Genomic DNA, 15,947 nt, shown 5'->3' on the forward strand with positions numbered 1-15,947 from the left:
TAGGAGGAGTTCTACTCCTCAAGCCCAGCCCGAGGCCAGGCTTGACTTGTGAAAGTTTGGTCCACCAGGCTGTTGCTTGGAGTGGCCCACATACCCACCACAGCCCGGTTGGTCCGGAACTTCTTTTAAAAAACAGTCTAGTTTTCTCTTGAAGATGTCCATGGTTGTTCCGGCAATATTTCTTATAGTCACTGGGAGGACGTTGAACAGCCGTGGACCTCTGATGTTTATACAGTGTTCTCTGATTGTGCCTATGGCACCTCTGCTCTTCACTGGTTCTATTCTGCATTTTCTTCCATATCGTTCACTTCAGTACGTTGTTATTTTATTGTGTAGATTAGGGACCTAGCCTTCCAGTATTTTCTATATGTATATTATTTGGTATCTCTCTCGAAGGGGAATTGTGTAAAATCCTGGTTTGTGTCTTGGAGAGGCTGCAGGGTCCAATTAAGGTCAGTAGAACTTCTGGTTGCAATTCTTTTACCATGTCATAGCACAGTTGATTAAGGCAGCGTCTGGGATGCTCTCGGACGAAGGTTCGAACCCTAGTCACAGCCCTTGTGGATTTGTTCATTTGATGCATTGTGATTTCTGTGTGTTATGGAGCACTGTCTATTAGCTTTTGAGCAAATAATTATTCAAAGACTTTAAATAACCATTAAGTTGTGACATCTTTTCTGGGCTCCCCGAGCTAACTGGGCTGATATGAATGTAGTAGACCATGGCATCAGTCAATGCACATTGAGTTCTAGGCCTACTTGGGACCACGAGCCAGAACCTGGCCTCCCTCAGAGAGGCATGAGGGGCAATGGCCTATAGAAGCCCCCATGTAGTTGGAAGCATTCTGTGTTTACCATTGACCAGGTCAGGCACCCAGAAAGGTAAGCGCCCCAAATCAAACCTCTATTCTGGTTAAAATATTGCTACCGAAAGTCGAACTAGTGGACAGAGCTCCCTAAATGAAAATGACCAAACGAGCATGACGTCACCACGTCGCTATCTGCGCAACACCCTTCTTCCCAGGAGGAGGAAGGGGAAGCCCCAGACCCCTGTGCCAGCAATCCACCCTCCAGTTCTGAGGTTGATGTGAACTGGCAAGGTTGTGAGCCTCTGGCTCCTGTGTTTCCAGTTCTGTGCCTTGTGGTGTAGTGCTGTCTTGTTGGTGGTGCGCGAGCCAGGAGTTATTTCACAAGTACTCGGGCTGCATGTGCCTAGGGTTCCCTTCCCTAGGTGCCCTGTAAGTACTGCCTTTGGGGCTTGGGGCCACCTTCCACAAGTTACCTTGGGGTCTTCTTCCGCAAGGTCTTTTGCTGCTCGGTCATTGACCGCCCAATGGAGTCATCTGGGGGTGTTTCTTGCACTACTGTTTGCCTCTGGGTAGGGGGTAGTTTTGTCATTGGTTGGGGCACAGGGTACTGTGCAGGTAGTTTTCACTTCTCATAGCAACCGGCTCTGTTCCGCTTGGGTACATTGTCCTATTGCAGGAGTTTTTCTTTTGTTTTTGTTTTCCTGCCTGGTGGGGGTCTGCCTCTTGGTTTTGGTCACACCCATTTATATCTTGGTGGTCCTGCGCTTGGCCCCTGTGAGTATACACGTCCCAGGGGTTCAGCTTCAGCAGTTTAATTGGCAACTTTGGGTACAGGTTAGCAGTACCCTGCCTGGGCTTCCTTTAGCAAGATTACATGACTAAGGGTCCTGGGAAACCCCGCGGGGCTCTTTGATTCAATTGATGCGACCCCTGGGGTCTCCCTCTTGCTTCATGCGAGTTTGAAGGTTGCTCTGTCCCTTGTCTTAGGGTAACACTTACCGGTTGTGCCTCTGTCATGCTGCCTGTTGGGTCGGTGACACCTTCGACCCGGGGTCCTGCGAGTTTTGTTCCTTGTTTGTACTTCAATACACCCAGTCCACTGATCATGACATTCGGGTGCTGGCAGCTTCGGCTTTGCATGCTCGGTTTAGGTTGCTGCAGCATTAGTATATTATAGTAGCTTAGAGTGCCATCCAGTTTATTGTGATTAACCCTCAAACTGCTAGGGGCCCAAATGGAATTCACACCCACAGGCGCAACAAAAAAAAAAAATCCAAAAAATTCTTTCGTCTTATAGAAGTGTTCATTTTTGTTCCCTGATCATGGAAAAAATAACAAAAAAATCATAGGTGGCATATTTTAGCCGCAATAGGGTAGGGAAGTGTGGCAAAAACGGGGTGTTGGCAGAGCCTTCGCCAGACGAGGTCTACTCCGCCCGAGCTGTCAGACGGCAGTTGCCACAACTATATTATTACATAATTATTTCAATGTCTCTGATTTTTTCTTAGTTTTTTGCAGTAATATTATTCCATACAGTGAATTGTGGTATATTTATATAATAAAATGTGTGAACCATCGCTGTACTCAAAATTATGGTGTGCATATTAGTGATTCAATTATTATGTTCATAAAACAATAAACAAATAGTTTTGCTGTTGTTACACTATATACACAGGTTATATATAAGTATCTGCATGTTTTGTTCACCATAACGAACTACTAAGTTGGTCTTGTGAGTCAAAAAGCAATGAGGAGTGACCGCCAAACACCTGCCAGCCACTCACTGCCACTCCCTCCCTCAACACCACCTCACTTGCCCTCATTCTCCTCCCACAATACTGTTTTTGCATTTATTCACTATACACAGACGTTATATATACATATTTACATGTTTTGTTCACCATAACTGTACATCTAAGCTTGTATGGTGAGTAAAGGCACAAAGACGTAGCTACTCACACAGTCAGCTGATCGGCGGCCGCCCTCAAGGCCAGACGCACTAATATTTCTCCTCCAACAATATTGTTTGTGGTGTTATTACGCTATATACACACATTATATATAAGTATCTACCTGTTTTATTCACCATACCTGTACAAATAAGCTGGTATGGTGCCCAAAGACCACATCATCAGTAAACAACATGCCAAGTCGTGCAGACGACGCTCCTCCCTCACCAAAATGGCGGTTCCCAACCTACTCCTCTCACTTATCTCACACCATACACACACGTTATATATAAGTATCTACATTTGTGTTCACCATAGCGAACCACTAAGCTGGTATGGTGAGTGCAGTCAATATAAGGTGGCCACACACAGTCAGAAGACGACGCCACAACCCTCCCTTCACAGCCTTACTCCTCCCTCCATGGAGCACAGCGCTAAATATCACCACAATCCTGCTATTATCAGAATCCTGGTCAGATTTATCACAGTCAGGGGGCTTCAGTAATACTATCACTGCTAAATAACAGCAGTATCATATATATTATGGCATTTGTAGGCGATGCTGTGGTCACAAGCTGAACAGCGGTGCTGTGAGCTCGTGCTGCGTGCGCCAGCCTTGGTGGCTTGCTCAATACTGATGCTCTAACACCCAAGAATGTTGGCCTGGATTTTTTTTCTAGGTGGCATCTGGCAACTATCAGTTGTGGCTGTACTATAGCTGCCCCTATCCCAGGCGGGGCATTTAAATTACAGCGCTAGACATGAAATCCTATATATATGATGTGCGTGGTTTCGGTTTTGTCACTGATATCATATATATATGATTTGCGCGGTTTAAGGGTTAATTAAGGAGATACTGAGTGCATATATATACAGTATATATATTATATAAAATTTTTATGTGTATTTTATTTTATGACCTGGTGAAATCACATTACTAATTCTGAAATCATATTACTAATTCTTGTATGATACGTTCTGATGAGGCACCCTGGTTGAATGCATTAAGAGACAGGGCTTATTTTAATTATCCCCTAGACAACGTATATTATTGTCCCTGTAGTTCAATGAGCGGTGTGGACCAGACGTAAGAGAGCCGACACGCGAGACGTGAAGCGAAAAGACACCACATCCCGCAGGATCGGCACAACAAGCTCCAGCAGGGCAGAACGACGCACGCGCCGCAGATTAATGTACGACAAGAACTACTTAAGACGTGTAGACGGAAAACCAACACAAAAGTAAAGTCCGTAGCCAGGGCCATAATACCCAGCTCCTCCCATCTTAATGAAAATGAACTGTAGGGGGCAGGAGAACTGAATGGAAATTGACATCCACATGCAGACATTGCAACACAGCAGCTAGTAGTGTGATACAAGAAGATGAAAGAACTCAGTTCTAGAACTGAACACAGGTCAGTTCAAAATCAGGGAACTGAACCTGTATATAGTCCAGCCTAGCACTATCAGTAGTACAGCCAACACGCACATACTAATATACACAAGAATGTGTAGCATAGAGGTAGGAAATACGTGAATATGCAATGAAAGGATATTTGAACCTTAAATATGGTTCAAATACCGGTAGCTAGGGACAAGAGAGTATAATCAATATGATGAACTAATATAACCTAGGCAGCAAATGGTATCTTAACATACAAGATCAAAAATATATATACAGAGAGATTCCAATGTATATACAGTACAAGGGTGCCGCCAGGCACTGAATATCGGTCAATGAATGAGTGTCCAAAGTCAAGAAAAGATTCAGTCACTGAAAGAGTAAATAAAAAATCATCAAAATTCGGGGCTATGCCCTACAGTGTAATCAATAACAATATATATGGACAAATTAAGGTTACAGAAAAATGCATGCAAATTGACCAATCAATGTACCACAAACAATACCCAACACTCATCCAAAAATCGAAAACCAGTACCTGGCTGACGGTGTCGCCAGACCATATAATTCCCCCCTGTAGAGCGTAGGCACTATAGTGGAATTACACAGCTTAACCTTGAGATATTCTGGGAGCACTGCTAGTGGACTATGTCCTAAGATGCTTATGCAGTAGGATAAGAATAGGCGTAGAGTAGAGGTGGAGGTGGTGTCATTCCGAGCCACCCTACACCCGTACTCAGAGAAAAGAACTAGGAATTTTCCCTTAATAGAAAATCTAGAACTCCCCAATATCTAACACCCTAGGACATAATCCACTTGCAATGCTCCCAGAATATTACATGGCTACAGAATATTACACAGCTAATTTGAGTCGAGCCACTATAGTGCCAACGCTCTACAGAAGGGATTTCGGTGATATGACTGAAGAGAGAAAAGCAGCTAGTGCAGCGTATTACCCGTGAGAAAGGTCGCGTAATACCAACACATGTTTACACCGTTTATAAACAAGATGATCTCCCTCAGGCCATGCTCAGGACGCATGAGGTCCAAGCTAGCTCCACCCTTCTTTCAGGGAGGGTAGCCGACAATGTTTATTTAGCTATTATTGTTGTTATTGCTTAGACAGAGTACGGAAAAGATGTGAGTATAAAATAATTAAATATAGTTTTGAAAGATGACAAGTAGTACGGAAGAGGACCAACGAGGCCTAGAAAGGACAGGAGGTAAGCCTTACTGGAAATCGACAGATGTTCCAATAATATGTTAATTATCAAAGTGCTTCTCGAACCTTTGAGACCCTCGATAATCGAGAACAAAATCACAGAGGCGCATATGGGCCCATTGGCATACATGACCAGGGGTCATGCAGGATCACGAGACGATTCTTACACGATTGTGACATGATGTAGAAGAATACATGTTTTGTTATTCGGTTGCAGCTTTTCGCTGTTCTCTGCGTGTCTTGGACTCTGGGGCTGTGGACGCTTTTTGGTTTGCGCGGTTTCCCTTACTTCCCTACTTCCTGTTCTAGGGTTCGGGGTCTCCCGGGTCATTGGCAAGGTCCTTTCTTTTAGTCTATGGTCTTGTTTTATGTTAGGTCGCGTGGCATCTGCCTCTCGATCCTTCCCTCTTTTCCTTATCTGTGGTAAGGTAGCGCCAGGGAGCCGACGGGGCTTCCCCCCAGAAAACCAGTGTTGAATGTAATGAAATACCATTTTCTGGGTGAGTCCTGGAGGCTCCCCGGAATCCCTCCCTCCCTCCAGTCGGCGGTGTTTTTCTCGCTTTTTGACATCCAGCCTAAGAACTGAAGGTTGGGTTGCCAGCGGGTGGGTCTGGGGCTCCCCCTTTCCCCTCCCGGGGAGGGGGGGAGGGTGCGCAGAAAGCGGCGCAGCGACATGATGACGTCATACGCAGAAAGTGGCGCAGCGACATGATGACGTCATACTACTTGAGTAGCATGACAATCGACTTCAGAATGGTCCAGGACGGACTGAAATGTCATCGTCCCTTCACCTTTTAGTGTGTGGCCTAGTCAACACATCATGCTAGTTTGCTAATTTTCATTTGGGGAGTTCTGTCAACTTGTTTGGCCTTCGGTCGCAATAGTTTTACCAGAATAGGGGTTTGTTTTGGGGCGCCTACCTTTCTGGGTGTCTGTCCCGGTCTATGGAAGACAGAATGCTCCCAACTACAGGGGGGTCTCTATAGGTCATTACTCCTCGTGCCTCTCTACAGGGGGGGCTAGGTTCTAGCTCGTGGTCCCCAGTAGGCAAGAACTCCATGCATTGACTGATGCCAGAAAGATACACATATCCATTCAGCCTGGATAGCTCCGGGGAGCCTCCAGGACTCGCCCAGAAAATGGCGTTTTATTATATTCAATGCTGGTTCTTTGTGAGTTGAGTTGAGCTGTCAGGTGTGATAGGAACTTGAGCAGTTACTCAGGGATTACTAATTACCCATAAGCTGTTGTCTGACTTCGTTGACTTGTTTTGATTGTGTGATTGTAAGTGTTGACAGAGCGTCATTAGCATAGTTTACCTTGTTTGATGTGACTGTCTTTGTGTGACAGAATAATGTAATTGGATTTGCTAAGTAGCATAATGTGATTATTAGATTAAGTGTCATCGGTCTGTTTTTGTGTATTAACGTAATTAATTGAGTGTCACATGGAAGACTGGTCTCGGTGACAGGTCTGTCTGTTGTTAATTTATTGTGTTATTGTCATTGCTTGCAACAGTCATGATGAGCTTCGATTTGCGTCTTGAGTGGTTGCCACTTTGTGAAGTGTAGTTAATGTTAGTTAGACCGCAAGTAGTCTAAACCAGAAGCGCGTTCTTCCGGTATGCCTAACTTTGAAAAGCGCCACGATGGACATTAAGGTAACGTTAAACTATTCTTGCCATGTATTGCGAATATTAAGTTTTATAAATTGTTATTTGTTGAACTACAAATGCCTTCATGTTCACACCTTCTAAGACCCCTTATACCTTATACCGACTCTGCCATTGGCCTTGAAAGTGACACTTCATGTTGCTCTGAATACTTGGACTCGAACTAATATCATGGCCACACACACACTAAATATATAAGTACAGTACAACCTCGATTCAACGTACCCCGATTCAACGAATCTCTGGCTAGTTCGCACACTTTTCAGGCCGGATTTACTCAGGCCGGGGGATGTTCGGATTTGCTTACGACGTCAAGACAGAGCTCACAGACTGGTGGAAAACTTTCACATTCTATCACAGATTACAATAATTAATTCCTTCATATGACAAGTTCGATCACACAAGTGGACCGCACAAGTGGTCCACAAGTGGTCCACAAGCTTACGATGTTGGGACAGAGTTCACAGTGGTAGAAAACTTTACCATACCATCACAGATTACAATTAATAATTCCTTCATATGACAAGTTGGATCACACAAATGGACCACACAAGTGGACCACAAGTGGTCCACAAGCTTACGATGTTGGGACAGAGTTCACAGAGTGGTGGAAAACTGTTTCATTCTATCGCAGATTACAATTAATAATTCCTTCATAAGACAAGTTGGATCACACAAGTGGACCACGCAACAAGTGAATCATATGAACCAAACACCAGCCAGAATGGTCCACAAGAAGTGACGCATATGAACCAAACACCAGCCAGAATGGTCCACAAGAAGTGACGCATATTAACCAAACACCAGCCAGAGTCGTCCACACAAGTGAACGACTGAGTTTCAATGATTTTCGTTCACCGATTTGTGGCACACGTATCTTTGTAAATTAATTTAATGGCTGAAGCGTGAATAGCTAGCTAATATGTTGAAATCTTCTTATATACATTTTCTGTGATGAAACAAGACGAGTGAGGGTGGACAGATAAGGGAATACTGTGCAGTAAACCTCACTTTACAGTGAGGTTTCACTCACTTTCGTCTGTGTTGTCATAGTTCAGTGACCCATGGCTTTGAACGTTTCACATTAATAAATAATTTCTAAAACTGGTGTTTTAATAACTCTTTATTATCCTAATTAAACTAAACTAAATGAAACCAAAAATATACTGTAATAAGATAGATATCTCCTATTTGCGAAATTATTCACATTATTGGCAGCACAACTCCAGCACGAGTGGACAGGTCTAATCCCTGTCCATACAACACCATGCTTGTTGTGTTCGATTTCGTCGCCACAGTTCAGCGATCTACGGCTTTGAAATAATAAAATTAATAAATCAGTTCCAAAGTATTTTTTATAGCTTTTATTATCGTAATAATGTTGCTAAACTAAATATGTAACCCAAAAATATATAATTTGATGTAAATTGAATATTTGAGAGAAATATATGTTACTGGAAATCGAACACAACACCAGGCAGTGTTTTGTTCGATTTCGTCGCCACAGTTCAGTGACCTACGACTTCGAAATAATAAAATTAATAAATCAGTTCCAAAATAAGTATTTTTTATAGCTCTTATTATCGTAATAATGTTGCTAAACTAAATATATAACCCAAAAATATATAATTTGATTTAAATCGAATATTTAAGAGAAATTTATGTTACTGGATCAGGCTTAAACACCAGCCTACTGAAGGGTGTACGTATAGACTTAGTCTGCGTTCGTACAGTATGCACCCAGTGCCCTTAGCTTTGTCTGCGATTGACGTACAGTATTTATCCGCCGGTGGAAGAATAATCGTGGAATTGACCATTTTTTTACTACAGCTCTTTGGTTATAAAACAAAATGTCTCAGGGGCTTACTAATAGTGCCTTATTAATGCCAAAAATAAAGCAATATTTTGCAAGAACTAGTAGCAGAAAATCAACCAGCACGAGAACAGCCGTACCCAACACGAGAACAGCTGTACCCTGCACGAGAACAGCCGTACCCAGCACGAGAACAGCCGCACCCAGCACGAGAACATCCGTACCCAGCACGAGAACAGCCGTACCCAGCAGGAGAACAGCTGTACCAAGCACGAGAACAGCCGAACAGCCGTACCCAGCACGAGCACAGTTGTACCCAGCACTGGTACAACAGCTGTACCCAGCACAAGCACAGTTGTACCCAGCACTGGTACAGCAGCCAGCACCAGCTCAGAAGCAGCTGAACCCACAGCAGCAGCGAGCACCAGCAAAGCTGATGCAAACATCTAAAAACATCGTGTGCAACATGAACAGTTAGAACAAGTGTTAAATTTAAGTGTGTACACAGTGTTAAAATTAAAGTTGCAGTAATTTTAGTGTACAATAGTTTTCATAAACTGTATTGTAGTACTCAACATACAGCAGAACTACTTTTAATCAACACAGTGCTAACGGCATAATGCACTGCAGTACATATTTACTGTAGAGCATTCACAACTTCATGAAACTTCAAGATGGACATAACTTCAACAATAAGGTAAATTTATGAATTACAGTATTTTTTAGTAGAGAAGTAATATATAGGTACAGTATGTAATATGATAATGCATTTTTATTGTGTACAAGAAAAAAAAACACACTGACACAAACGCCTCCTGAAGGTCACCTCTTGCAACGAATCCAACGCTCCAACGAACTGGGGTTGGTCCCATATAGTACGTTGAATCGAGTTTGTACTGTATTTGGTGAGAGACACCAACGAGCTACTTTGACAACTACCCTCTGTAGTTACGGAAGCTCCACAACCCAGTGGATAGGGAGTGAGAAGGATTTGGACTCCTGCAGTTGCTCTATGCATCCCTGTGCAGTCTTAAAGTAATCAGCTGTCATTACATCATTTGTTTTGTTGCTAGTGCAGTCCTTTCTGACTGGGGTCACTTATATTAATATAGTTATCTCATTCACTATAGAGGATAACCATCACATCTGGTGCCTAATGTGGGGCTGGGAAATTATAATTGATAGTACCACGTGGCGCACGTCTGGCCATTTAATACTTGTAATCTGTTCACCTCATAGAGGATAATCTCACATGCTACCACAACTGTGAATACCTAACTGCCTTTGTCTGGTTATGACTGACTGACCTGTAATTATGACCTGACTTTGACTTGTGACTGAATGCCTGACTGACTGTGACTTGACCATGGGTGCCACTGACTGACTGCAACTGTGACTAGCTCTGATCACATGCTGCATAACAGAAGCAGTGATATCTGTGAAGGGAAAAGGTAACTGCTGGCTTAGTGAAGGCAAGGTTGTCACAACAAACACAATACTGGCCTCCAGTTTAACGCGTACCATACTCTGTAAACTCAATACTGTATTCCGGATTTAACGGCCAATGACTCGGTAAATAAGGTGCCTGTTAACAATCTAAAGATGGGAAGTTAGAGCCGGCGGAACAGTAAATAAGAGGTCCTTAAATCGAGTGGATACCGGGTGGATCATGAATTCCATGCTTTCTCTGCCTCTGTAAGGGGAGGCCAGGTTTTGGCCTCTTGTCTCCAGTAGACAATTAAGGACTTGCAAAGACTGATGTGACTTACATGTGTGATGCTATCTCAGTATGGCTAGCTACAAGAAATCAATGTTTGGGCCCTTACAGAAAGGACAATAGTTTAGAAATCCAGATTTTACATATATCCAAAATGTTTTGATCAAGATTTTGGAGGTGTCACTGTACTCAAAATGTATATTGATTAATTCATCTGTACTTTTAAGTAATTCAATATACATGCCTTAAACTTGTCTGCAATTTCTTGCTTTAATTGTGCTACATCTGAGTCTGGAGTGGATGTTGTCATTTTAGTTCTTTTGTCGAGCCTTTCTTCCAGGTCGGTTACCTGTGCTCGTAGTTTTTTATTTTCCCTTTCTAGTCCTAGTTTTTCACTCTCGAGTCTTTCTCTTCTACCCCATTCAGCAGCATTTTCTTCCTGCAATCTTTCCAATTCTGCTCTTAAGTCTGCTAATCTGTAAAATGGAATAAATTGCAAAAAATATTTTAAGGCATTGAATTATTAATTTGGGAGACTGATTACTATGCTATTTAATTTTACAGTTAAAGTGATGTGAGTGATGATTTGCAACAAATCTTGAACAGCATATCATTAATGTAATGGCACAGTGGTTGTTTTGTTTTTATAAACAAATAAAAGCAAGTTGCATGAGAATAAAAAATGGGAATATGGAATACAATTTAACCATGGCTATAAAGAATGGCATATGTTACTGTATTACTACTGTGTGCATGTGTGTTACATAAATCAATGAATGACCTCAATATAATACTGTAACTAAAATGTCCATGGGGCATGGATGTTCCCACCTAGCCTCAATACAGTTCCGTATATAACTGAAATATCCTTGAGTGGATGATTACATGTGACCTCAATTCAACATGTAATTAGATATGTATACTTGGGGCATTGATGCTCTCACCTGTAGGCCATATTTCCCTAAAGGCCTGATTTTCAAACTTTCCTAGTTGGAGCACTAGGAAAGCTTTGTTCCATTATATTTTAATGTCAATATATTTTTTCATTAAAAGGTGGCGCTTTCACTATACACAGGGTTACTCTACCTGCGGTCTATACATTCTCTTGATGATGCTTCATCTAGCATTTCAAGCTGCAAACACTGTACTTCCTTCTGATGTTGAGTGCGTAGAGACACCAGCTCTTTTACTGCTTCCTGACGAGAAGCTCGAACGTCATCTAACCTTGACCGTAGTTCATTGGCCTCCGACTGCCATTTAGAACACTCGCGATGCAGTACAAGCTTTTCACTGTTAAAAAGTAACATGATAAAAATTCCTAATGATAAAACCAATATAATAAAAATCTGGCAGTAAAACAGAAAATAAGATGCTACAAGAAAAAATCAGTTTACCTAAAAACAAAATGAAAAGAAACATAATCCAATCTCTGTGGTGGATGTATATTTATAGCCATGCTAACTTAGGATGATGAATGTGATAGTACTGCTTTCTTCTTTCTCACGTGGTGAATAGTTCCTTGATATATGGCTGTCATACTATTTCACTTAAAAAACACCAGTGCGGAATGTAACGAAACGCCTTTTTCTGGGTTGAGTTGCGGAGGCTCCCTGAAGCTGACCGACTGATATTCGCTATATTAGTCTAGAGCATCAGTTACTTGGAGTTCTTGCCTACTGGAAACGATGAGCCAGAACCTGGTTCTTTCACAGAGGTGCAGAGAGCAATGGCTTATGAACACCCTACTTTCTGAGAGTAAAGCCATGTCTGCCATCAACCGGAGGTATCGCCCAGAAAGGTAGGTGACACATTACAAACCCCTACTGGTAAAACCCTGCAACCCAAAACCGAACAGAGCCCAAGAATTCCCCACCCCCCCCCAAGAGAAAACAACAAACAAGCAAATGTCTTAGCATGCCCGTTCATTAGCGACCCCCCCTCTATCTGGAAAGAGTAGGGAGTGCTCCACCCAGGTGGTCCAGGCGCTGACACCGGCAGTTCGTAGACTGATAACAAACCACCAGCCTCAGGGAGGAAGGGTGTCAGAAAGCCTCTGGTGCTCAACCCACAACAGTGGCCCCCCTCCCCCTCAGAGAGGCGCAGGGACCAATGGCCTATGAAAATCTCATGTATAAAAATAATCATGTCTGCCATTGGCCGGAGTTGAGCACCCAGAAAGGTAGGTGCATCAAAACAGATCCGTCCTGGCAGCAAAACTACAACCTGACACCAATACATTCAATGCTGGTTTTCTGAGGGGAGCCCTGTAGGCTCCCTGAAGGGAGGGAATACCTGCAGATAAGTAAAAAACCAGTATTGAATGTAATGAAATGCCATTTATTTGGGTAGAGCCCCAAAGGCTCCCTGGGGGCTATTGGACTGATATTAGCTAATATTAGTACGGGGCTTCAGTCATATGGAGTTGTCAAGCCTACCGGGGACCACTAGCCAGACCATGCCCCCCCCCCCTCAGAGAGGTTCAGGGACCAATGGCATATGAAAATCTCATGTATAAAAATAATTATGTCTGCCATTGACCAGAGTTGAGCTCCTAGAAAGGTAGGTGCTTCAAAACAGACCCGTGCTGGTAGCAAAACTACAAACTGACACCAAACAGAGGCGAGAAACTCCCTTAACTCTTTACAGTTTCGCACTCCGTTAACGCTGCTGGCGTTAGAAATTTTTCTCTCGAGTCCGAGCTGGTAACACGAGCGGCGTCCACATTTTGAAATATTTGTTAAAAATTTTAATTTTATCCGATTAATTTGGGAGTGGTTTTAAGGAGCGGCTTTAGATTGTGCACAATTTGATACCTAAATGAAAACACGAACATATAACACGAAAATTGATGTCAGAGCACTGGAAAGATATAAATAATTTTGTGATGATGAGCATCCAAAATTAAAATATTTGTTAAAATTCCATTTATTGTGCTATTATTATGGGACTAACTTTAAAATGCACCCCTTTAGATTGCGAACAATTTGATACCAAAACAAGCAACGTAACACGAAAATTGATGTTATCAAACTGAATGAGTATACTGTACACCTAAGGTTGCGGGTGTGATAATTGGTGCTCGTTCATGGTTAGCCTCTTTGAGGGGGCCAGGTTCTGGCTCTGGTCCCCGGTAGGCTTAGAACTCCTTCGATTGACTGTTGCCACGGTCAAATATATACACATCAGCCTGGTATAGCTCTGTGGGAGCCGAAAGGGCTCTCCACAGAAAATCCCAGGTTTTCCAGGATAATATGGCTAAACCAAGAGAGAAGACTTTTGACTAGAATTCAGAAGAATTCAGATAAGAATTGACTAGAATAAAACAACTTCTGGAAACTAGTTAAAGTCAAAAGAATATTTTTTGTTTCCAGAACAACTTTTTTCTTGCGCCCCATGGCAGATGGGGGTTTTAATGGATCAGCATTTAACAGTTGCACCGTTCAATGGTACTTGCATCATTCAAGGGTACTTGCATCGTTCAAGGGTACTTGCATCGTTCAAGGGTACTTGCATCGTTCAAGGGTACTTGCATCATTCAAGGGTACTTGCATCGTTCAAGGGTACTTGCATCGTTCAAGGGTACTTGCATCGTTCAAGGGTACTTGCATCGTTCAAGGGTACTTGCATCGTTCAAGGGTACTTGCATCGTTCAAGGGTACTTGCATCGTTCAAGGGTACTTGCATCGTTCAAGGGTACTTGCATCGTTCAAGGGTACTTGCATCGTTCAAGGGTACTTGCATCGTTCAAGGGTACTTGCATCGTTCAAGGGTACTTGCATCCTTCAAGGGTACTTGCATCCTTCAAGGGTACTTGCATCGTTCAAGGGTACTTGCATCGTTCAAGGGTACTTGCATCGTTCAAGGGTACTTGCATCGTTCAAGGGTACTTGCATCGTTCAAGGGTACTTGCATCGTTCAAGGGTACTTGCATCGTTCAAGGGTACTTGCATCGTTCAAGGGTACTTGCATGTTTCAAGGGTACTTGCATCGTTCAAGGGTACTAGCATCGTTCAAGGGTACTTGCACCGTTCAAGGGCACAGCTCCAGAAGTAATAAAGAATTAAAAAAAAAATCATTAATGGGCAGACTTTTTCCTTATTTTTTGAGTCTTATTTCATTTTCATATTAATCACATTTACTCCATATTTATCATTTTAATTTGTTTTCATTTTTGTCTCAGACCAACCTAGCACATCAAACTTTCCTTCCTAAAAAGTTTTCCCCAATTCCAGTTTCTTTGGTTATATTAAGTGTTATTTAAGTCCATGTTTTCATCAGTCTTGTACAGTAATAATACCTATAACATTTCATGCAGCCTAGAAGTTAGTTTTCCTTATACGGTATTGCAATCAATACCTGCCCAAATCTAAATTTTTTAATTAAAATGTTCACAGCAGTGTAACCTGCCTCCTCTTATCCCCATCACGTTATTTGCTGCTCTTAGACCTTTACTAGTAAAATTCATATAACAAAACAAAAATCCTTCAGTCACAGACCATCACTTTGTCAAAACACAAAGGTGACCCCTTTGTGCTTTGTGCCTACTGTAAGAACACAGTATACATTATAATAATATACTATATGGACACTTTTGAACTCATTTCACTCCAGTCAACCATGTCTACTTTTACCTTTGGGCTTTGACAAGGTGACGATCTGTGACTGAAGGATTTTTGCGAAGAAAAAATGTGCCACTGTGCAAATTTTAATTGTCGTTTGCCTTTCCATTGGAGACTTTTGGTGCCGTGGAGAGGAGGGACCTGCTGCATGGGTGACAGCTTCTCCCCTGTATCAACCTACCCTGGCTTTGTGCCCTGGAGAGGCAACTTCAGACCGACAACCAGAGCGCAACTCTATAGTCTCCTGAGACTGATGGATGCCTACTACTACACATGGAAAAGTCACATATGTTATATTAAAAAAAAGCATTGAATGTAATGAAATGCCATTTTCTGGGAAGAGCCCCGGAGGCTTCTTGGTTATCTTGAGGCTATCTTGAGATGATTTCGGGGCTTAGCATCCCTGAGGCCCGGTCCTCGAACAGGCCTCCTTTTTGTTACACAACCCCAGGAAGCAGCCCGTAGCAGCTGTCTAACTTCCAGGTACCTATTTACTGCTAGGTAACAGGGGCATCAGGGTGAAAAGAAACATTTTACTCATTTGTCTTTGCCTCCACCAGGGATCGAACCTGGAACCTCAGGACTACGAATCCGAAGTGCTGTCCACCCAGCTGTCAGGCTTCCTGGAGCTATCGGACTGATATTAGCTATATTAGTCTGGGGCTTCAGTCTCATGGAGTTTGAGCTACCGGGGACCATGAGCTAGAATCTGGTTCCCTCAGAGAGGCATAGCGAGCAATGGCCTA

The 15,947-nt window shown here is 42.7% G+C and overlaps 1 protein-coding gene across 2 annotated transcripts in view; it reads right to left on the reverse strand.

Moving 5' to 3' along the window:
• LOC123745412 (coiled-coil domain-containing protein 102A) overlaps positions 1-15,947 on the reverse strand; it is a 63,690-nt gene that overhangs the window by 23,305 nt on the left and 24,438 nt on the right. Inside the window, exons 6-7 of one of the 2 annotated variants that reach the window (XM_045725949.2) lie at positions 11,669-11,872; positions 10,827-11,058 (exon numbers count right to left, since the gene is read on the reverse strand). In XM_045725949.2, coding sequence (XP_045581905.1) covers positions 10,827-11,058; positions 11,669-11,872 — 436 coding nt within the window. The remainder of the gene's footprint in view (positions 1-10,826; positions 11,059-11,668; positions 11,873-15,947) is intronic. The other variant, XM_069300849.1, reaches the window with a different exon arrangement.

This window comes from Procambarus clarkii, chromosome 44, assembly GCF_040958095.1.
Source record: "Procambarus clarkii isolate CNS0578487 chromosome 44, FALCON_Pclarkii_2.0, whole genome shotgun sequence".
NCBI lineage: Eukaryota > Metazoa > Arthropoda > Malacostraca > Decapoda > Cambaridae > Procambarus > Procambarus clarkii.